This window comes from Gymnoscopelus braueri, assembly GCF_963280865.1.
Source record: "Gymnoscopelus braueri genome assembly, chromosome: 1".
Classification (NCBI taxonomy): Eukaryota; Metazoa; Chordata; class Actinopteri; order Myctophiformes; family Myctophidae; genus Gymnoscopelus; species Gymnoscopelus braueri.
The window spans coordinates 8,343,751-8,363,029 of NC_137603.1; the positions used below are offsets into that span (position 1 = coordinate 8,343,751).

The following is a 19,279-nucleotide window of genomic DNA, read 5'->3' on the forward strand; positions in this document are numbered from 1 at the left end:
TTTTAACCACTTTAACTTGCAGCATTCTTATTGTGGGGAAGACTTTCGCAGAAAATAGCAGATCGACAAGCTTGTAGATCGGCTGTTTTCAGTGAAAACTTCCCCATAATAACAGAAGACAGAAAAGACACTGGTATAGAACCCTGAGGGACTCTGGTCAACCATATGGGGTTTAAGTGGTTAATTAGTTACAATTCTGATATTCTAGTCTCACCGCCTTTCATTTTGTACTTTCGATTCAGATGTGATTGTGATGGGTGAGTAGACTATAAGGGAAAATGTGGGGGGCCAAGAATAGAGCCATGGGGGACTCATATCAACTAAGTGGTTAAGAGTCTCTGAGATGATTACTATTAAGTGATTGATTGATTGAATACTTTATTAACAGTACAGTGTTAAAATTATACCATGATGCCAAAAGGATAACACATAAGGATAAAGATAACATATAAGAAATCATCAATACTAGGAGCAATATAAGCATATGTACAGAACACATTGAGGGGGGGGGGTAATTTCTGGTGTCAAGCTAGCAGACTTGTCTAGGTCCAGTTGTAAATTGCAGACAGGTGCTCTTTTATGGTGGTTTTAAAGGAGTCACACTTTAAAACCAGTGTGACTCCTCACAGGGGAGTCACACTTTGTGATGGCTGTTAGTAGTGCATTCCACATTTGTGTGGTATAATAGTAGAATGAATTTATCCCCATGTTTGTGCCAAATCTGGGTTGAACTATACTAGTTCATTATGCACTGTACGGTACAGTGCATAATGAACTAGTACAGTCTGTACCCTTTTTGTTTTCACTGACAACTGTACAGTAAATACTTATGTCACAATGTCACATCATGCATGGACAGCGGCTGAGGTGACATTCTTGTAGACTAGCCTACCTCAATTTATTAGCTTCCTCAGCTGTATGGATAAATAACATTGTTCTAAAACACAGATTGTTGGATAAATCTAATCTTATCTTTATAACGTACAATGATGAAGGGGCTTCTGAATCTGTAGCTGCAGCAAGACAAATACCACCCAGTGATTATGCTCAATTATATACTGGAGATTAAAGACATTTTCCTTGTGAACCATCAACAATGGTTATCTGAAGTTCAAAGCCAATCTATACTTCCCCGGGGAGGTAAATGTAATTTTCCCATTTCTCTTTTCTGTTCATATAGTGTTTGTATTTGTTGATGACATGTATTATTGTGTTAATTTTGTTATGCTATGTTGATTAATTGAATACATAGGACCACAATGGAAACAAGTCCCCAGGACTTTCTATCTTTTCAGCCTTAATGTCTGACCGTAACACGCTACATTCCTGACCAATATGTAATCAATCAATCAGTCAATACAACAATCAATCAAAAAGCCGTACAGTAGGTTATCTGTGGGTCAACATGACAAACAGTGAGAGCAGTGGTGTAGGCCTACAGTAAAGTTTGAGTTATTTTTACTTCACTGGAATATTTCCAATTTGCAGTACTTTTACTTCTACTCCACTAGCCTACATATCAGAAGCAAAATATTGTACTTTTACTCCAATATTGTTTTTGCAAACTTTAGTTACTAGGTACTGTATATTTTGATTATTGTTACAACACATACATTAACCACTTCAGCCCTATATACAATTCAGCCATTTGAAAATAGCCGATTTACAAGCTCACAATGTGAGGCATGGTGAGCTTGTAGATCGGCTATTTTCAAATACATTTTATACATTTGAAAACTTGGGAAATGGGACATTCTGCATAATGAGTACTTTTGGCACTTTAAGTACATTTTACGTTTACTTTTACTTTTACTTTTACTTTTACTTTTACTTTTACTCTTGTAAATTTTGAATTCCTGACGTTTTACCTACTGTAACAGTTGAGTATTTCTGCATTGCAGTATTGATACTTTTACTTAAGTAGGAAACGTGAGTACTTTTTATCACCACTATCTGTGGGTCAACATGATCAATACAAACAGTGAGAGTGAACATAGCTTATCTTATCAGCTTCTAGCCACTCAATGTTGTTACTATGTTATTACTATGTTGTGGTGTAACCCATAGCTTATTAGCTTCTATAGCCACTATGTTGTTGTTACTCCAGTTGATTAAATAAACCAACATGCATGTTGAAGGAAACACCAACAACAAAACGTTACAAAATAGACAAACGTCAGAAGCATTAGTTTATTGTTTATGTGTGTAACTATGGCAATAAGCCGGCTTTTAGGCTGTCTCTTCATGTCACATGTGTGCATCTCCTCGCTAGAATAAACTACCAAACTACATCTTATTTATTTCAACATGTAACACTGTTACACAGTAGTAACTTTTCTCTACATGAGCCTTATTTTCGTGCCGATCGACGCAGAAAACAGAGAAAGTGAATAAATTACCTTCTGTCTGATGCTCTTCCTTCCGTGTGTATTATGTCGCACACACACACACTGCTACGCACACACACACTGTCTGCTACACACGCCGGCTGCGCTGGGTAATAACACTGTCACAAAGTAGGTGAAAGGTCCCCGCGTGTGTGTGATGACGTCATGACCATACTGAACACCAGCGTGGATGAACTTTGATCCACTTTGACGTTGGAATGAATGACATCAACATGTTGCTATATGTAACTATATGCACCGGATGAGAGCCGTCTAGACCAAGTTGATACATTGTAACAAATTAATTCACAGCGTTTTCATTCATTTGGATCTGAATGTATCCCTAATATCCCTGAAACATGACTGTCATGGATTATGTGACAGTCATGGATGAACTTCAACCTGGTGTTTGCACTTTCTCCATTTTTGGCTCTTACATCTACATAAACGTTCATATTTCAAATATAAAGTGCTTGCCCCATGTCCATAAATGTTTCAATTACGTACGGGCCATTAGATGTACCCGTATCTTCCGTATTGTTAAATGAAAAGCATTTTAATCCGATTGTTGGCCATGTTTTCCGGAGTTCTTCCATACTTTCAACTACGCGACCCTATTGGTTGGGAGGTGTATTGCACTTTGATACATTATAACTCTATGAGAAAATGGCCACAAATCGGATTAAAATGCTTTTTTATTGAACACCTATTACAATACGGGTGTTTCTGAGGGCCCGTACATGATTGTAACATCCGTGGCCATGGTGTAAGCACTTTATATTTGAAATTTGAACGTTTTTGTAGATATAAGGGCTGTAAAGGGAGAAAGTAAAAACACCAGGTTGAAGTTCATCCATGACAGATGACCCTCGTGTGATACATGGCTAAACTATCCCATGTTTATTTTAGGCTGCAGTGCTGCAGCTCAATGAGAAGAACAGCCTGCCCTGTACATTTCCTAAATGGCAAACGTCATGTCACATGGTTTCAATGTGTGTGTTTAGTGTTCAGTGTTGTTTTGGCTCCTAAGCCTGCATGTTGGACACAGTCTAGTGGAATCTGCCACATCATCATTGCAATAAACATGCCCTACTTACTTGCAGGAACATGATTTGACAAATACCAGTGGTGGAAAGTAACTAAGTACATTTCCTTAAGTACTGTACTTTCCAATACTTTTACTTCTGCTCCACTACATCTCAGAGGCAAATATTGTACTTTTACTCCACTACAATTATTTGAACACTTTAGTTACTTTAGTTACTTTGTAGATTTTGATTATTACTACAAAACATACATTAACCACTTTAGCCCTATATACATTTCGGCCATTTGAAAATAGCTGATCTACAAGCTCACAATGCGTTGCGATGCGACGCACTGTGAGCTTGTAGATTTTTTGAGCTTGTAGATATTTTCAAAGATTTTTATCCATTTGAAAACTTGTGAAATTAGTACTTTTTACTTTTGGTACTTTAAGTACATTTTGATACTAATACCTTTGTACTTTTACTCAAGCACATTTTTAGTTCCGGACTTTTACTTGTAACAGAGTACTTCAACATTGCAGTATTGATACTTTTACTTAAGTAAAAAATGTTAGTACTTTTTCCACCACTGACGATTACACCCACTAACACTCTTATTGAATCTGTTAACATTTCTTAAACGGTTGTGGTGCATTGCTTGGATGCATGCTTAGTAACTGTATAAAATACATAACTGTATAATATACATAACTGTATATTATGCAGTTAGCATCCAAGCAATGCACCACAAGTGGTTCTTATTCTGTTCATACAAGTGTATATGAACAGAATCAAAAGCAGGTGAATCGGTGAATCATAGGCCTAGTAGTGTTAAGGTTTTTTTTCCTCTTTTTTCCCCCCCTAATGTTACGTAATTACATTACACAGTCAATGTGGTTAATTAAAACACAAATAGCCTATTCAACTATGAGCCTGTTACGGCCCTATATGTGGCCTCATTGTGTTTTTAACCCTCTGAGTGTTTTCAGTGCCCCATTTGGTAATTGGAGGGTGGAGTGGAGATTGGAGGAGTGGCATGGTGTCTGGAGACACACCTGGGCTTCATCCTCAATCAGCCCAGCCAGCATAAAAGCCTGGGAGAAGCTCCTCCTCAGTCCTTTTACCATCTGTCACCTCCATGTGCTGAATCATTTTTGTTAGTTTTCTGGTGTTAACTATAGGTCTGTAGACTGTGTGCCTTACTCTTTCTGCTTAGTGCATAAAGGTAACTTTATTTACTTAGTGTTTAAAGTATAGACAATTCTAATATCAGCCATTCTTAAATAGGAAACGTAATCATATTCCAAACCTTCTTCCTGAGTGTTTTAGAGAAGGGAAGCTTGTAGGGGTGTGCCGCCATTTATTTTGTCCCCCCTTTTGACCCTGTTTTGTTTAGCTAGGGAGTCTAGATTGTAATGTTTTGTTTTGGTGTAGTTTAGGTTGCTTTATTTTCAGGTAGGGTTGGAGTATTTTGGCGTTGGCCACCCTGAAGTTAGTTGCTTTCCCTGATCTGCTTAATTATCCATTGTAAACTTAAGGTTGATAATAATAATAATAATAAATGTACACTTTTTCGTTACCTGTGTATGTGTTACTCCTTAGCCTCTAGACTCCATATAAGGTCGTAACAGAGCCTGTCTTTCATTGTGGGAAACTGAGATAACCCTTCTTAACCCTTTAATATTTCAATGTCTTTTGTAATTGTAATCAATAATCGAAAACTATGCCTTATACATACAACAAAATACAAATACAAGTCTTACGCCTGCATTAGGTTTTTTAAAACATTTTCTTTATGGCACCTGCCATACCTTGCCATACCCAATTGACGCCCCTGGGAGAGCTGCCTTAATGCACATTGTAAAGCACTTTAGATAAAAGGCGCAATAGAAATGCACCATTTACCATTTAGATATTGAATAGTATTGTTGTAATATATTGGACACTTGACCTTCACCCCAGTATCTGCACCAAAGCATACAGATTAATTCCAGTAGCCGTTGTAAGCATGTAGAGATATGCTTCATGACGCCATGCACTCCACTTTATCTAAGATCCTGCTGGCCCAAACAAAGGACCAGTCTTTATAGCTTTATCACATGATAGTATGTCCAGCACACAGCCTGTTCCTGCCCTGACCTCTGTTTATCTCCATCCGTTATGACTCACATCTTCCATCATCTACCTCTCCGCCTCTTGTTGTTGTTGGCTGTCTGTATTGTTTTATGTTGGAGACAGACTACGCATGGAAATGAGCTAAATCCAGTGTGTTTACATTACGTCATGTGTATATTGTCCATTACTATGAACTGTCCTGTCCAAATAAACAAATAAAGTAAAGTAAAGCAAATGTATACTACATCTTGTTGCTGTTTGGCAGAAACCTCCATATTTTAACTGCCACTGAGTTAAAACATCGTCTATAGATGCTCTTGCCAGCGATTTCAAGCGTTTTACTAAGATTTGAAAAATCCTAGAATATTATTCTTCACAACGATCCACCCGGGCCTCAAAAGACGTATCCGAGTGACTCCCAGGTTAGCGAACAGCGCCATCTAGTGGAAAACCACTGAAAACACACAACTCGTCAATGGCAGTGTGGACCTCGGGCCAGCTGACGAGTGTAGGCCTACACGTCAGTGGCAGTCAATGAGTTAAATATTTGTGTACTTTTTTTTCGTAAATTAACGCCCTACTTGATCATACTACAGCATCACACAAAAGCATCAAAAGTAGCAGATCCACAAGCTCAAAACTTTTTTTTGTATTTGAAAGCTGAAAAGTATATAACAGTTTTGGACTTTTCCACCTGACAGAGACGACAAATACTGTGTTTGATAAACTTCAGGACATGTCGTGATGACACTGCCTATCTTGTTCTCTGAGCTCAGTCTAAGGGCCCCTACACACTGTCCGACATTTGAAATGGACGGCGAGTAAACAGATCGTTAAGTATTTCACATTGCACAAGTTTCTCTCTTAAAATCGGGCTATATATATATATCGTTGTGGTTCTCACACGATTGACTGATCAGCAACAGGGCATCACTCATGGCAAGATATTTCACCACGATGCGATCCAGACCCGGTACATAGCCTACATTTGTTTTTATTCCAATTCATTTTAACTGACGTCTCACGAAAACGCGCAAAGGGGACGATCTTACGACCACAACAGAGGTCTACTTATTTGACAAGTAGGCTTATAATAGAAGCACAGTCACCATCTATACTCAACCAATGTGTTTTAAGTAGGTGTGAACCCACAATACAATCCTCAGTGTTAATGTAACAATGTAACAATTAATGTTAATGTTACTTTTACATTTTACGTTTTACTTTTTTAACGTTTATGTTTATCAAAGGATCCCCATTAGAGTCACATGAATGAGCCTCTAGTCTTCCTGGGGTCCTGAACAAAGCAAATACAATACAAATGTACAACTAAAAATAGAAAATACAAATAATAGTAAAATAGAAAAATAAGAATAAACAATACTTTTGTTTTGTTTACAAATTACACTTGTACACTGTTAGTTACAAATGCATAAATGAACAATGAGGACTTAATAACTGTGTAGGCCTACGTCCAATGCACAAAACAATAAAATGTATTTCCTACAGCAGTGGTAACACTAGCCATATTTTACCACATTGTACTTGGCGGTTAACAACTTCTCCTGTTTTGTTTTCCAAAGGGAAAACCATGCTGATCTACAAGCTCACACCACGTTGACACACTGCCGACCAACTAAGTAAAGCCTGATTTATGAATCAGGCTTTACAGATGTATTCTCTGTTGTTGAAGTATTGCTAACCTGTTTTAAACCAACAAACATAAACAAACAAACAAACAAACACAGCAAGCAAACATTATCCTACAGTCCTCACACACAGCACCAGTTTTTCTCAGTTTCTCATGAACAAGCAGCATGCAGGCATCAATGACTGAGTATACACAACGACAGTTACAGGGCATTGTTAACCACTTTGAAATGTTGAGACATGGTGACAGGTGCTGCGTGCTTTGAAGGAACATTACAGCTTTACAATTACACACCACAAAGAACACGCCGTTGCACAAGAAACACTCCGGTTCAAACACAAACACTTTTATTTGACAAGACAGGGACCATCTGTTCTGAAGAGAGCGTCACACAAAAAGTTTAGCGTTTGACTTTTTTTAAGTCCATCATGTAATGCTGCCTGCAGTCTTTCTCTGACAAAGTATATAACTTGTCCACATATATATACCGTATCTTTGCAAAGATAAAAACAAGAATAAGATACGTTTGCTCTATTTTTAAAAACATGATTTTTAACACTGAATACATATTAACGTGTTCTTGTAATAAAGATATCAACACTCACAGTATTTATTTATTTCAATAATACACTCTACATCGCCCCCTAGATTACGTACATTGCCAGTGCACAATAGCACCATAAGTCTTTTATTAAAAAAGAAAAAAACAGCGGTTCCCAACCTTGTCTGGATCAGGGCTCTCTTGCAAATCTTGAACATTTGTGCAAATCTTTGAATATATTTTAAAGTGAACATTTGTAACTCAAATCTTTGCTTCTGGGGGTCCCTGGAACAAAATATTTTGAGATGGGGGTCCGCGGCCAAATACATATCTAAAAGAAATGTCTAAATCTTAACATATATATATATACGTATAACAGCCATGTCAGTGGTGCTCCTTTCCATCTCAAGGACCACCCAAAATGAGATATATTTGGCCGTGGACCCTGATCTCAAAATATGTTGTTCCAGGGACCCCCAGAAGCAAAGATCAGAGTTAACAATGTTCGCTAAAATATATATATATATATATATATATATATATATATATATATATATATATATATATATATATATATATATATATATATATTCAAAGATTTGCACAAATTCACCCCGATTTTTCAAAAAATAGCAGATCTACAAGCTCATAGTGCGGCACTCTGTGCCACGCCATGAGCTTGTAGATCTGCTACTTTTGAATAGCCAAAGCCATCTTAAAATGACACAGATTCTTTCCCCGGTCTTAATGGGTTAATCTGTATCACAATTATGCCGCGTTCACACTGCCAGCTACAAAGATACAGGCTACCATTCATTTTCAATGGAAGCCAGCGACATGAAGATACAAAGATACATCTGACGTTTGTAGCTGCTACAAAAGCTACAACAGCTACAACAGCTACAAACAAGCTGGCTTCAACTTCAGCTACAAAGATAAACAGCAACAAATATTCTGTGTATCTTTGCATCTTTGTATCTGTTCTATCTGCCAGTGTGAAAAAATACCATGACATTTTCTTTTACCTTAATGTATTAATATTAATGTTGCATTATCATTCAAATCTTTATTGTTTTGCCAGTTATTTATAGGGGCCCACGGCCCCGGCAGTGGGCTCCGGCCCACATGGTTGGAGATCGCTGTACCATTTATAGTATTTTTATTAAAACTATACATCACAATCTTTAACATTGAAAAAACATCAAAGTATTGTGCAAAAAAGTTAGCTGGCCTAGATGTAGCAATTGCATAACTGAGGGGAAAAAAACAAATCTTCTGTAAACATTCCTTGAGTTCCTAAAAACATTCTTATTTGGTAGACATGCCAGAGAAGACAAATAACTTGGCCTCTATAGTCTAGGCTAAATAACACCTGTTGAATCATTTAATAAACTAGATCCATGCAGTGGTGGACGGACAGTAACAAAGTACATTTACTTGAGTACCTAGGTACACCTTGTGAGTATCGGTACTTTACTTGAGTATTTGTAGGTAGACAAATATTGTACTTTTGACGACTCCCTACCCTCCTTTAAAACCACCATAAAAGAGCACCTGTCTGCAATTTGCAACCGGACCTAGACAAGTCCTCTAGCTTGCTGCCAAAAGAAATGAAACTGTTTGTTCTGTAAATATACTTTTACTGCTCCTAGTATTGATGATCTCTTGTATAGTATTGTATATATATATATATATATATATATATATATATATATATATATATATATATATATATATATATATATATATATATATATATATGTCTTGATTAATTGAATAAAAGGACCACATATGTTAATAGAAAAACAATTGTGTGTTATCCTTTTAGCATTAAAAGTGTCTATGCTTTGACTCAAGTACTGGGGTTAAGTACTGGTTCCATTGCACCATGCAATTCCCCACTGATCTATAATAAACGTTATTATATACCAGAGAGTGAGACACAGTCATTTTGAAGTAGTCTGAGACAGTGGTTCTCAAACATTTTCCTGTCTAAGGATTCTCGAGCATTAATTTTAGGCCATGGAACCCTCATCTGACGAGCCTTGGTCCTGCAGGGAGAAATGTAAGAAATGTCTCTTACCCCTATAAGAGAAGATTTCTTTACAGAATTCCACCACTGTATGCTATATTCTGAAAGTATAAAATAGGGCTCAGGTGGTTTTTAAACTGGTCCTCGTTTTGCTGGGGATCCCCTGGAATCCCCAGGGGTTTTCAAACCTTTTCATGTCACAGACCCTCAGTTTGACCATCGACCCCCATTTCAAATGATTCTGCCCTATGGCCCTGATATGAAATTATATGTTATTGAATGACTCACTCATCTCATAGATACTGTAAATGTTTTGTACTGCAATAGTTTCAATTTAATGAATTATAGTGAAATAATCGATCCCCTCAAGACCCCCGTGCAGGACCCCAGACCCCACTGTCTATAAGCCACATCCTGGCAACATCATGCTCCCAGAATATAAAGCCTGGCCACTGTCTGTAAATGAACATGATCAGATGTAAATTAACCACTTAAACCCCATAATATGGTTGAGCAGAGTCCCCCAGGGCTCTATGCTAGTGTCTTTTCAGTTTTTCTGTTATTGTGGGGGAAAGCTTTCGCTGACAATAGCCGATCAAACATGATCACAACGCGTCGCGCATCGCCTATTATCTGTGAAAGCCTTCCCGACAACAAGGATTCTGCATGGGGTTTAAGTGGTTTAAGGCAAAGTCTATTTTCTTTTTCCCTGATACGAAAACCCATATTCAGCTTTCTACCCCCCCGCCGATGGACACATCTAAAAAAAAAAAAACATTATAACTCGCACACTATTTTCTCAGCCCCCGCTTTTTTTGTGGGAGCAAACAAACAAAGCCTGGAATAATTATAGTAGCCTTGATACAAGACTGTCATTATGACCGATGATGACCGTCTTGATCCGAGGCTAGAATTATTAGCCTGGAATCCAGACGGAGGCGCTCGTTCAGCTTCTTCTTTTTTGTTTTCACTTTGCTTCTCAGTCTGGCTATCATCCTGTTTGAGCCGGATTTCCAAACGTCACCAATTACACGTAGGCAAGTCAGGAAGTGACTCAAATTTTACATTGGAAGGCTCTGTCCCGCCCCGCCCACAGACTTTTACATTGGAAGCCACTGGTCCCGCCCCTGCACCACAGACCAATCAGAAGCCGCAGACCAATCAGAATCCATCCCGCCCCTTTGTAAATAGCATGTTGTCCAGACTGAGAAGCGAAGTGAGAAAAAAAAACAAATCTGCAGAACGGATCGAGAATCAGTCTGGATTCCAGGGTATAGAATTACAGCTACTTTTCTTTTCTCTCAAAACTTCATGTATTCGTTCTTCAGTCGACTCAGCCGGGTGCCGTGGCTGCGGATGATGAGCGACAGCAGCTCGTGTTTGTCCTTGAGGCCCGCGGAGGTGTCCAGCGTGCCCTTGAGCACGTCGCGCGTGTGCACCACCATGCTGAGGAAGTCGTCGTTCATGCGGTGCTCCTCCTTCAGCTCGCTCTCCTGGCTCTGCTTGAACTTCACCTCCAGCTCCAGCAGGGACTTCTCCGAGTTGGTGAAGGCCTCGCCGATCTGGGCGGTCTCTCGTCTCAGGTAGTTCCCGTAGCTGTCCTCGCCGTCCAGGTCGTAGGAGATGCTCTTGCCGATGCCCTCCAGCACCCTGGTCGGTTATAGGGATGGAATGGGGGACGATAGTCGTTATTATCGTTTATCGTGATATTAAAAGAAACGCTCACAATAATGGAAACAAGTCCTCAGGACTTTTTTGTCTTATCCTTTTAGCCTTAATGTCTGACTGTAGGCTACCACGTGCTGTTTACATTCTTCATTTATGAAGTATTCAATCAATCAATCAATCAATTAATCAATCAATCAATCAATCAATCGCAAAGAATAAAATGTATTCTCATACACTACAAGGATGAATTAGCTTTTGTTGAGCTGCAAATTCAGTGCCACTTAAATCCTCTATACTTGATAAAACAGACCTGTAAAAGAACGCATTTGATACGCTCTAATTTCACTCTACACACACATCGATTCGCCAAAAGTAGCAGATCTACAAGCTCACAACGCGTTGCAACGTGTTGTGGGCTTCTAGATCGGCTATTTTTGCCGAACGCTTCCTCCCCCCCCCCCCCCCCCCCCCTCCTAGAATAGGGTTGCTGGGGGGTATAACAAAAGTGGCATTTTACGTTTTAAAAGCTTATTTTTATCGTTAATCACAATCATGCTTTGCCACAGTAATCGGATACAAGAAGAGTAGGCACTAAGGAGGAGTGGGCACCTCAATGTAAAATTTGATATTTTGTCCAAAATGTTAAAAAAGAAAAGAAAAATGGTCTTAAAGTATACGTGATTTGAACATGCACAGTAGGCTACATCATTATCAGACTTAAATTGACCCTTCAACTTCTTGTTTATGCCCAAAATGATTGGATATACAGGTTTTGTAGCAATTTGTAGCAACTGTAGAGCAATTAGACCTTAATTTTTAAATGTTCAATCATGTTCTAATCATGTGTGTTACATTACTTACTTTTTTAACATTTTGGACTAAATAGCCAATTTTACATCGAGGTGCCCACTCTTCCTTAGTGCCCACTCTTCCCAATAATCGTGACATGTGTACAGCGGTGGAAAGTAACTAAGTACATTTACTCAAGTGCAGGCCTACACCTTTGAAGAATTTCTATTTCACTTGAGTATTTCCAATTTTCAGTACTTTTACCTACTACTCCACTACATCTCAGAGGCAGATATTGTAATTTTACTCCACTAGAATTATATGAAAACTTAGTTACTAGTTACTTTTACTTAAGTACAACATGTGAGTAGGCTACTTTTCCCCACCACTGTTTCCATATCATCCTCGTCCTGAAACATGACTGTCATATCATGACATTCATGGATGAACTCCAACCTGTCCTGGTGTTTGCACTTTCTTCCTCTTTGGTCCGTACATCTACATAAACGTTCAAATGTCAAATATAAAGTACTTACCTCGTGGCCACGGATGTTGCAATAATGAACGGGCCATCAGAAGTACCCGTATCTTCAATATTGTTCAATAAAAAGCATTTTAATCCGATTGGTGGCCATATTCTTCTGTATTTTCTGCCTTATGCAACCCTATCGGTTGGAAGGTGTACTGCATTCACTGATACATTAAAACTCTATGAGAAAATGGCCATCAATCGGATTAAAATGCTTTTTTTATTCAACAACACGGTAAATAAAGGTACTTCTGAGGGCCCGTACATAATTATAACATCCGTGGCCATAGGCTAAGCACTTTATATTTGAAATATGAACGTTTCTGTAGATGTACGGGCCGTAAATGGAGAAAGTGCAAACACCAGAATGAAGTTCATCCATGACGGTCTCGTGACAGACGACCGTCGTGTGATCCATGCCATGGCTATAGCCTACTGGTCCCATCTCTAGTATAGTTCGTCCCTACCTGGCGGCGTCCTCGATCTGCCTCTTGATGATGGTGAAGTCGTCCCGTATGACGGAGTCGTGGTCCTCGTCCAGGCCGCACTTCCTCTCGTCGGTCATCTTGAAGAGCATCTGGCACGACTCCGGGTCGTCGTTCTCCTCGTAGTCTCCGTCCGGCACGAAGTAGTGGTGGAAGGTCCCGTTGGACATCTCCGGGAACAGGGGTCCCATGAAGAAGGCTGCGGAGCACAGCGGGGGTCCGCTGAGCGGGGGTCCGCAGAGCGCGGCCAGGACCAGGACCAGTCTCAAGCGAACGAAAGCCATCGTGATTCTGGGAGAGAAACAAGCAACCAGGTCTATAAAAAACAAGCCCCAAAAGAACCGACTATAGAGGCTTCTACAGTGGTGGAAAGTAATTAAGTACATTTACTTAAGTACTGTACTTAAGTACAATTTTGAGGTATTTGTACTTTACTTGAGTATTTCCAATTTCCAATACTTTTACTTCTACTCCACTACATCTCAGAGGCAAATATTGTACTTTTACTCCACTACATTTACTTGAAAACTTTAGTTACTAGTTACTTTTCAGATATAAACTATGATATTATGAAACACACATTAACCACTTTAACCCTATTTTATACATAGGCTATTTGAAAATAGCCGATCTACAAGCTCACAACGCGTCGCATCGCGACGCGTTGTGAGCTTGTAGATCTGCTATTTTCAAACATTTTAGTACTTTTACTTTTGGTACTTTAAGTACATTTTGATGCCAATACTTTTGTACTTTTACTCAAGTAAATTTGGAATTCTAGACTTTTTACTTGTAACAAAGTATTTCTATGTTGCAGTATTGATACTTTTACTTAAAGGGATACTTCACTTTCACATAAAATAAACATTACAAATATATATAAAAAAATGAAAGAAGTTATGGCAAAATTAAGGCCCCCTCACACATTAGTAGGACACTCTAATGCGTGAGGGGGCCATGAATTTTCCATTACTTTTTTCATTTATTTTTAATATATTTTTTAAATGTTTCCCCGACCCTAAAGTGAAGTATCCCTTTAAGTAAAACATTTTAGTACTTTTTCCACCACTGCCCAAAAGAAGCGACTATAGAGGCTTCTATCGATCTCTACAAGCTCCTGAGCTTGTAGATCGAAATAATTTCATGAAAAAAAAAAAAATCCGTAAATTAGACCAAAAATCTTTTTTTTTAAGAAAAAGTGAAAATAGCAGATCTACAAGCTCACAAAGCCAACACGTTGTGAGCTTGTAGATCTGCTGTTTTCACTAGTCTGGTCCCGGAGAGACATAACATTTCTAAAAAGCTAAAAAGTTTGGGAACCACATGCAGGGCAGTGGTGGAAAGTAACTATAAGTACATTTAACTTGAGTACAATTTAGAGGTATTTGTACTTTACTTGAGTATTTCCCAATTTCCAATACTTTTACTTCTACTCCTCTACATCTACCATTTAAAAACACTAAATGAATAAATTAAAAAAAGTCATTTTGGATGGGGGGGGGGGGCGGGGGGCTCTGTGGACAAACACTAAAATAATTCAGTTGTAATATATTCATTATTTTAATGTGGGGGTCCTTCGGCCTGACAGAGACAATGAGCAACACAATTAAGCTAAAAAAAAACGCAAACCCGCAACTAATATTTACAAGCAACTTTACAGAAAAAAGAATTAAGCCCAAACAAAGTGGCTTATAACAAGCGGACATGGCAACACTCACACTGTGTCCAACTTACTTTGTCCCAAACTCACTCAACACACCAAACACAAATCCAGAATTGTCCTCCTACTGATCTGCTCCACAGCGTTGAAAGAAAACCTCAGACAGACAGGGTCCTGGTCTATTTAATCCCGATCCGACGTGGAAAAACCAACATCTCCAAGAGCCCCAGAATGAGCTGATCGTGGGACGCTTTGTTGTCTTGTCTGGTGTCCTCTTTAAAGTCCTAAACGGAAGATCCTCCTCAGCCTTTAAATCCCCCTCCTGCAAAAACAAAACAGATACTAGTCCTCCTTCTCCTACGTCACGAGGACGTTTTCTTTTTAAATCTATTCTTCTTTCATTTGTTGTGAATTTCAGTATCCATCCATCCAGCACCGGTTAGGAAAATAACTTTGTTTTGGTGAAGACAACGCTCTCTCCTCTCTCTCTCTCTCTAAAGTTCTGCTTCCATCTGGATTCCTCAAGTGCCGCGCTTGGTTTTTTAGCTAATAATACCCCCCTCCCCTCCTCTCCTTTCCTCTCCTCTCCTCTCATATTACATCCCCCCCTCCGTCACATGCAGTCTGCTCTGTGGAAAGCACGTTGTTAAGACCCAGCAGTGGTTCCCAAACTTTTTTAGCTCGAGAACACCCAAAAGAGAGTCTCCCCAAGCCGGCCCGGGACCCAAACTAAAGTGAAAATAGCAATAGTAATTTTCACTAAGCCTACTTCTTTTTTTCTTTTTTTTAAGCTTGTTGGTCTAATTTATGGAATGTATTTTTTTTTATTTCTTTTTTTTCATTTATGAAGTTATTTAGATTTTCATTTATTTTAATGAAAATTTTTAAATTTTGTGGCTTTTAATTGAAAGTATTTTGATATTGATTGATTGAATATTTTATTAGACAGAAATGTAAAAACAGCATGAGTACAGTCAAACACTTTGTCTAAAAAGGATACACCAAAAAAGTCCTTGCAGTCTTGTTTCCATTGGGGTCCTAGATATTCAATTCATCAACATATAAAATAGCACCAAGCATTCAATATCATCACAAATATAAAACACTGTTCAGAGTAGAACAATAGGGGGAGGGGGGGGGGGGGTAAATAAAGGGTGGGGGAGGGTCGCCTGACTAAGGGAGAAGTGATAACTACTTTGGCCTCCTGAAAGGTGAATTTTTAGGGCTGTTTTAAAGGAAGCCAGTGATGTGCATTTTTTGGGATGTGGTCAGGGCATTCCACACTTGGGTGGCAGAGCTGTAGAAGGAGAATTTGCCCATGTATATAATAATAATGAAAAACTAAATATGGGAATGAAAAATAAGGGGATATTTACTCATGACCCATAAAAATGGGCCCACTGTTTGGGAAACTCTGGTGCTCTGAGGACAAAACCAAACACTTCATGCAGAGCAGCAGCACACTGGCTCTGTGTGGGAGGAGAACAATTAATAAACTTTATATATAAATGGGTTTGGTTGTTTTATGACTGTGGAAAGTTTACACAGACAGGCATTGCCTGGTCATGTGGTGGAATACAGTGGTTAGCAAAACAAAGTGGGCCCAGAAGAAAACTGGGCACTAGAACAGAGTGGGCAGTCTGGGTGCGCTTGAGAAGACTGGACACTAAAACGTGGAGGGCACAGGTAAAACTGGGCACATAAATAAAGCAGAGTGGGCGCTTGAAAAGACCGGACACTAGAAGGAAGTGGGCACAGAGAAATGGCCAAACATGGGCAGTTCTTTTAAGTACAATACTTAGTGTGCAGTTTGGTGTGCAAGCAACATAATATTAATGTTATTTAAATGCAAAAGCTTGCCTGTTATGGCCTACAACATTTCGGATAACTTCACATAAAATTTGTGAATTAACATTTTGAAGAACTACATGTGAACCAAAGGATACTTATTTGAACATTTTGTACATTTAACATGAAAATAGCCTAGATACTATGCAATTTTGGCGAAAGGGGTATATGTTTACAAAATATATCTTCTAATGTAGCCCCAGAATATACTTCTATGATATGCCCCTGCAGTTTTCCTACGGGCCCAGTTCTCCAAACACATAATGGGCCCAATAATTCTGTCACGCATGGGCCCAGTTCTCATGATAACAAGTTTACACCATAGTGCAGTGTTTCGTCTTGGGGACTCCGGGCCCCTCTTGGGGGGAGGGGGGGGGGGGGCAAGATCAAGGCCATGTCTTGTTTGGAGGTAGCCACTCCCACATCATTGTGAAGCACTTTAATAACATTGTACAGTATAGTGTTTCAAAAAGTTTAAAAAGTAGAAAAAATAGTAGATCTACCAGCTCACGATGCGACGTGTTGTGAGCTTGTAGATCTTTTTTTCGCTACTTGTCATTTGAGTTTATTAGGGCTTAAGTGGTTAACATCATGTCTGAAAAACATGTGTGTGTGTGCGTGTGTGTGTCCATCTGTGCTTGCATACATGTGTGCACGTGTGTGTGTGTGTGTGTGTGTGTGTGCGTGTGTGTGTGTGTGTGTGTGTGTGTGTGTGTGTGTGTGTGTGTGTGTGTGTGTGTGTGTGTGTGTGTGTGTGTGTGTGTGTGTGTGTGTGTGTGTGTGTGTGTGTGTGTGTGTGTGTGTGTGCGCGCGTGCATCCGTGCGTGCTTGCATGCATGTGTGCATGAGTGCATGTGTGTGTGTGTCTGTGTGTATGTGTGTGTGTGGGGGGGGGGGTCTCAGCTTTCTCAGAAAGGGGGGCTCCAAGGGGAAAAAGGTTGGGAAACACTATAGTGAACTATCCGTTGCCATGTAAATAGTAGTGACCCCAAAGCCTACTTCTAAGGAAGAAAAACCTGTTATTTCAACCTTTGAGTAATGAGAGTTTGGACATCTGTTAAACAAGTTTATTTATTACGTTGTTAACGTCTGAGTAGCACTTTTGCAATTCAGCTTGTCACTGTATTTTGGGTCTAACTTTAAGGAAATAAGTATAATTTGTTGCTCTATATAACATTTCAATTCAGTATAATGCGGTTTAGAATGACATTCATGGTTAAAGTAACAACATTATTAACATGATGTTGTACATTTATTTGATGCAGTAAAGTTAAATTATTGGCCTCATCATGTTCCAAAGGTAGGCTAACGATAGCTCCATTGAATGTTTTATAAAGCTCTGGAGGTTGTATATAAATTATTACAAACATGTGACTGTTTACCTCATTGATCAACATCATTCTATGATGGAAAACGCAGACGTTACATCACTGTCAAGTGTAAACCTCTTGCTTTCTGCTTTTTAACCACGTAAACCCTATATACGTGGCAATGCGAAGAGTTGTGAGCTTGTATATCGGCGTTTTTTGCCAAATGTTTGCCTAGAACAGGAACGCCGGGTTGAAAGCGATTAAACCACTTGATACCCTAGGTGGGGTTGGTGAAAGGGCCTTACTGTGTGGAGTTTGGATGTTCTCCCTGTGTCTCCTAGGGTAGGTACCCTCACAAAAACATGCAGTAATCCTGGTCTCTATACTGCCTCCCCCTGGTCAGCCGGGGCGCCTGATGGAGGGGAAAGGAACTGGTTGGAATAACGTGTTCCTTCCACGCGCTACGTCCAACCAGGGAAACTCCCCCCTGTCAGGTGATAGGAAGTGGCTTGCTAGCTCCTCATGCATTGAAGGAAGCATGAGCTCAGTTCGGGGCTCTCCCCAGGCTGGCAGAGGGAGGGTAGAACCCAGGATTACAGCTTAGGCAATTGGCACTGGGTGAAAAAAATTGTTTGCGGGATTTAAAAAAAACACATCGACAATCTCTATTCTGAGGGGAACATTCACCAAAAATAGCCAATCTGCAAGCTTAGGGCTTGAAGATTGGCTATTTTTGATGAAGAGATTTGGTGTTCGAGTGAAAAAAGAGCATACAGTACAGTTGCAACTCAGGCCTGTTTTAATGTACTGTAAAGTATAAGTAAGTACACCTTCATCTATAAAGCAATTATTATTTTTACCTTGGTTCATACAGTACATCACTATTACATCAGACCCATCTTACAGCCTATGATCAAAGGACTAGTTTACATGCCTCAGTGCCCACAGCCCCTCCCTCTGCCTTAAAATGAACATCAAACAACTCTGAAAGGACAGGCCTTCATTACCTCATCTGATTTCAAAGCTCAACTGAAAGATAATGTTAAAGAATGACATTGTTGCTGTTATTGTGCTGGATAGTGGTGTTATTTATATAATATTAATGTGATCTTCTCTTCCCTGCAATTGCCCTACCCTCTAATTTGCCCCCGGCCCCCACTGCCAATCATGTTCCTTTTATGTTCCTGTCTGTCTCTTATGCTTGTCTTTTACATGCTGCCATTTTGGCCATGCAGG

At 39.3% G+C, this 19,279-nt stretch overlaps 2 protein-coding genes across 4 annotated transcripts in view; both read right to left on the reverse strand.

Moving 5' to 3' along the window:
* The window catches only part of bbox1 (butyrobetaine (gamma), 2-oxoglutarate dioxygenase (gamma-butyrobetaine hydroxylase) 1), a 50,984-nt gene extending 48,529 nt beyond the window's left edge, over window positions 1–2,455 (reverse strand). Inside the window, exon 1 of the mRNA XM_080425711.1 lies at window positions 2,400–2,455. The gene's annotated coding sequence lies outside the window, so the exon portion shown is untranslated. The remainder of the gene's footprint in view (window positions 1–2,399) is intronic.
* Window positions 2,456–9,573: 7,118 nt separating this feature from the next.
* Window positions 9,574–15,387, reverse strand: fibinb (fin bud initiation factor b). Of its 3 annotated transcripts, XR_013933834.1 has the most exons (4): window positions 14,960–15,387; window positions 13,208–13,516; window positions 10,495–11,404; window positions 9,574–10,463 (listed from the first exon to the last, which is right to left on the reverse strand). XR_013933834.1 is itself a non-coding variant. In XM_080439216.1 (3 exons), exons 2-3 carry the CDS (start codon window positions 13,507–13,509, stop codon window positions 11,056–11,058), a joined length of 651 nt encoding a protein of 216 aa, XP_080295342.1. In that variant the 5' UTR covers window positions 13,510–13,541; window positions 14,983–15,387; the 3' UTR covers window positions 9,574–11,055. The 3 variants fall into 3 exon arrangements, 2 of the variants coding, with proteins under 2 accessions (XP_080295342.1, XP_080295341.1); XM_080439216.1 differs by having other exon boundaries at window positions 9,574–11,404; window positions 13,208–13,541; window positions 14,983–15,387; XM_080439215.1 differs by having other exon boundaries at window positions 9,574–11,404.
* Between the last annotated feature and the right edge of the window lie 3,892 nt (window positions 15,388–19,279).

Excerpts from the sequence above, each read along its gene's own strand:
- fibinb (XM_080439216.1), bottom strand. The coding sequence starts at position 13,509 with ATGGCTTTCGTTCGCTTGAGACTGGTCCTGGTCCTGGCCGCGCTCTGC. Across the intron at positions 11,405-13,207 it reads CAGATCGAGGACGCCGCCAG|GGTGCTGGAGGGCATCGGCA; the intron begins GTAGGGACGAAC and ends ATAACCGACCAG.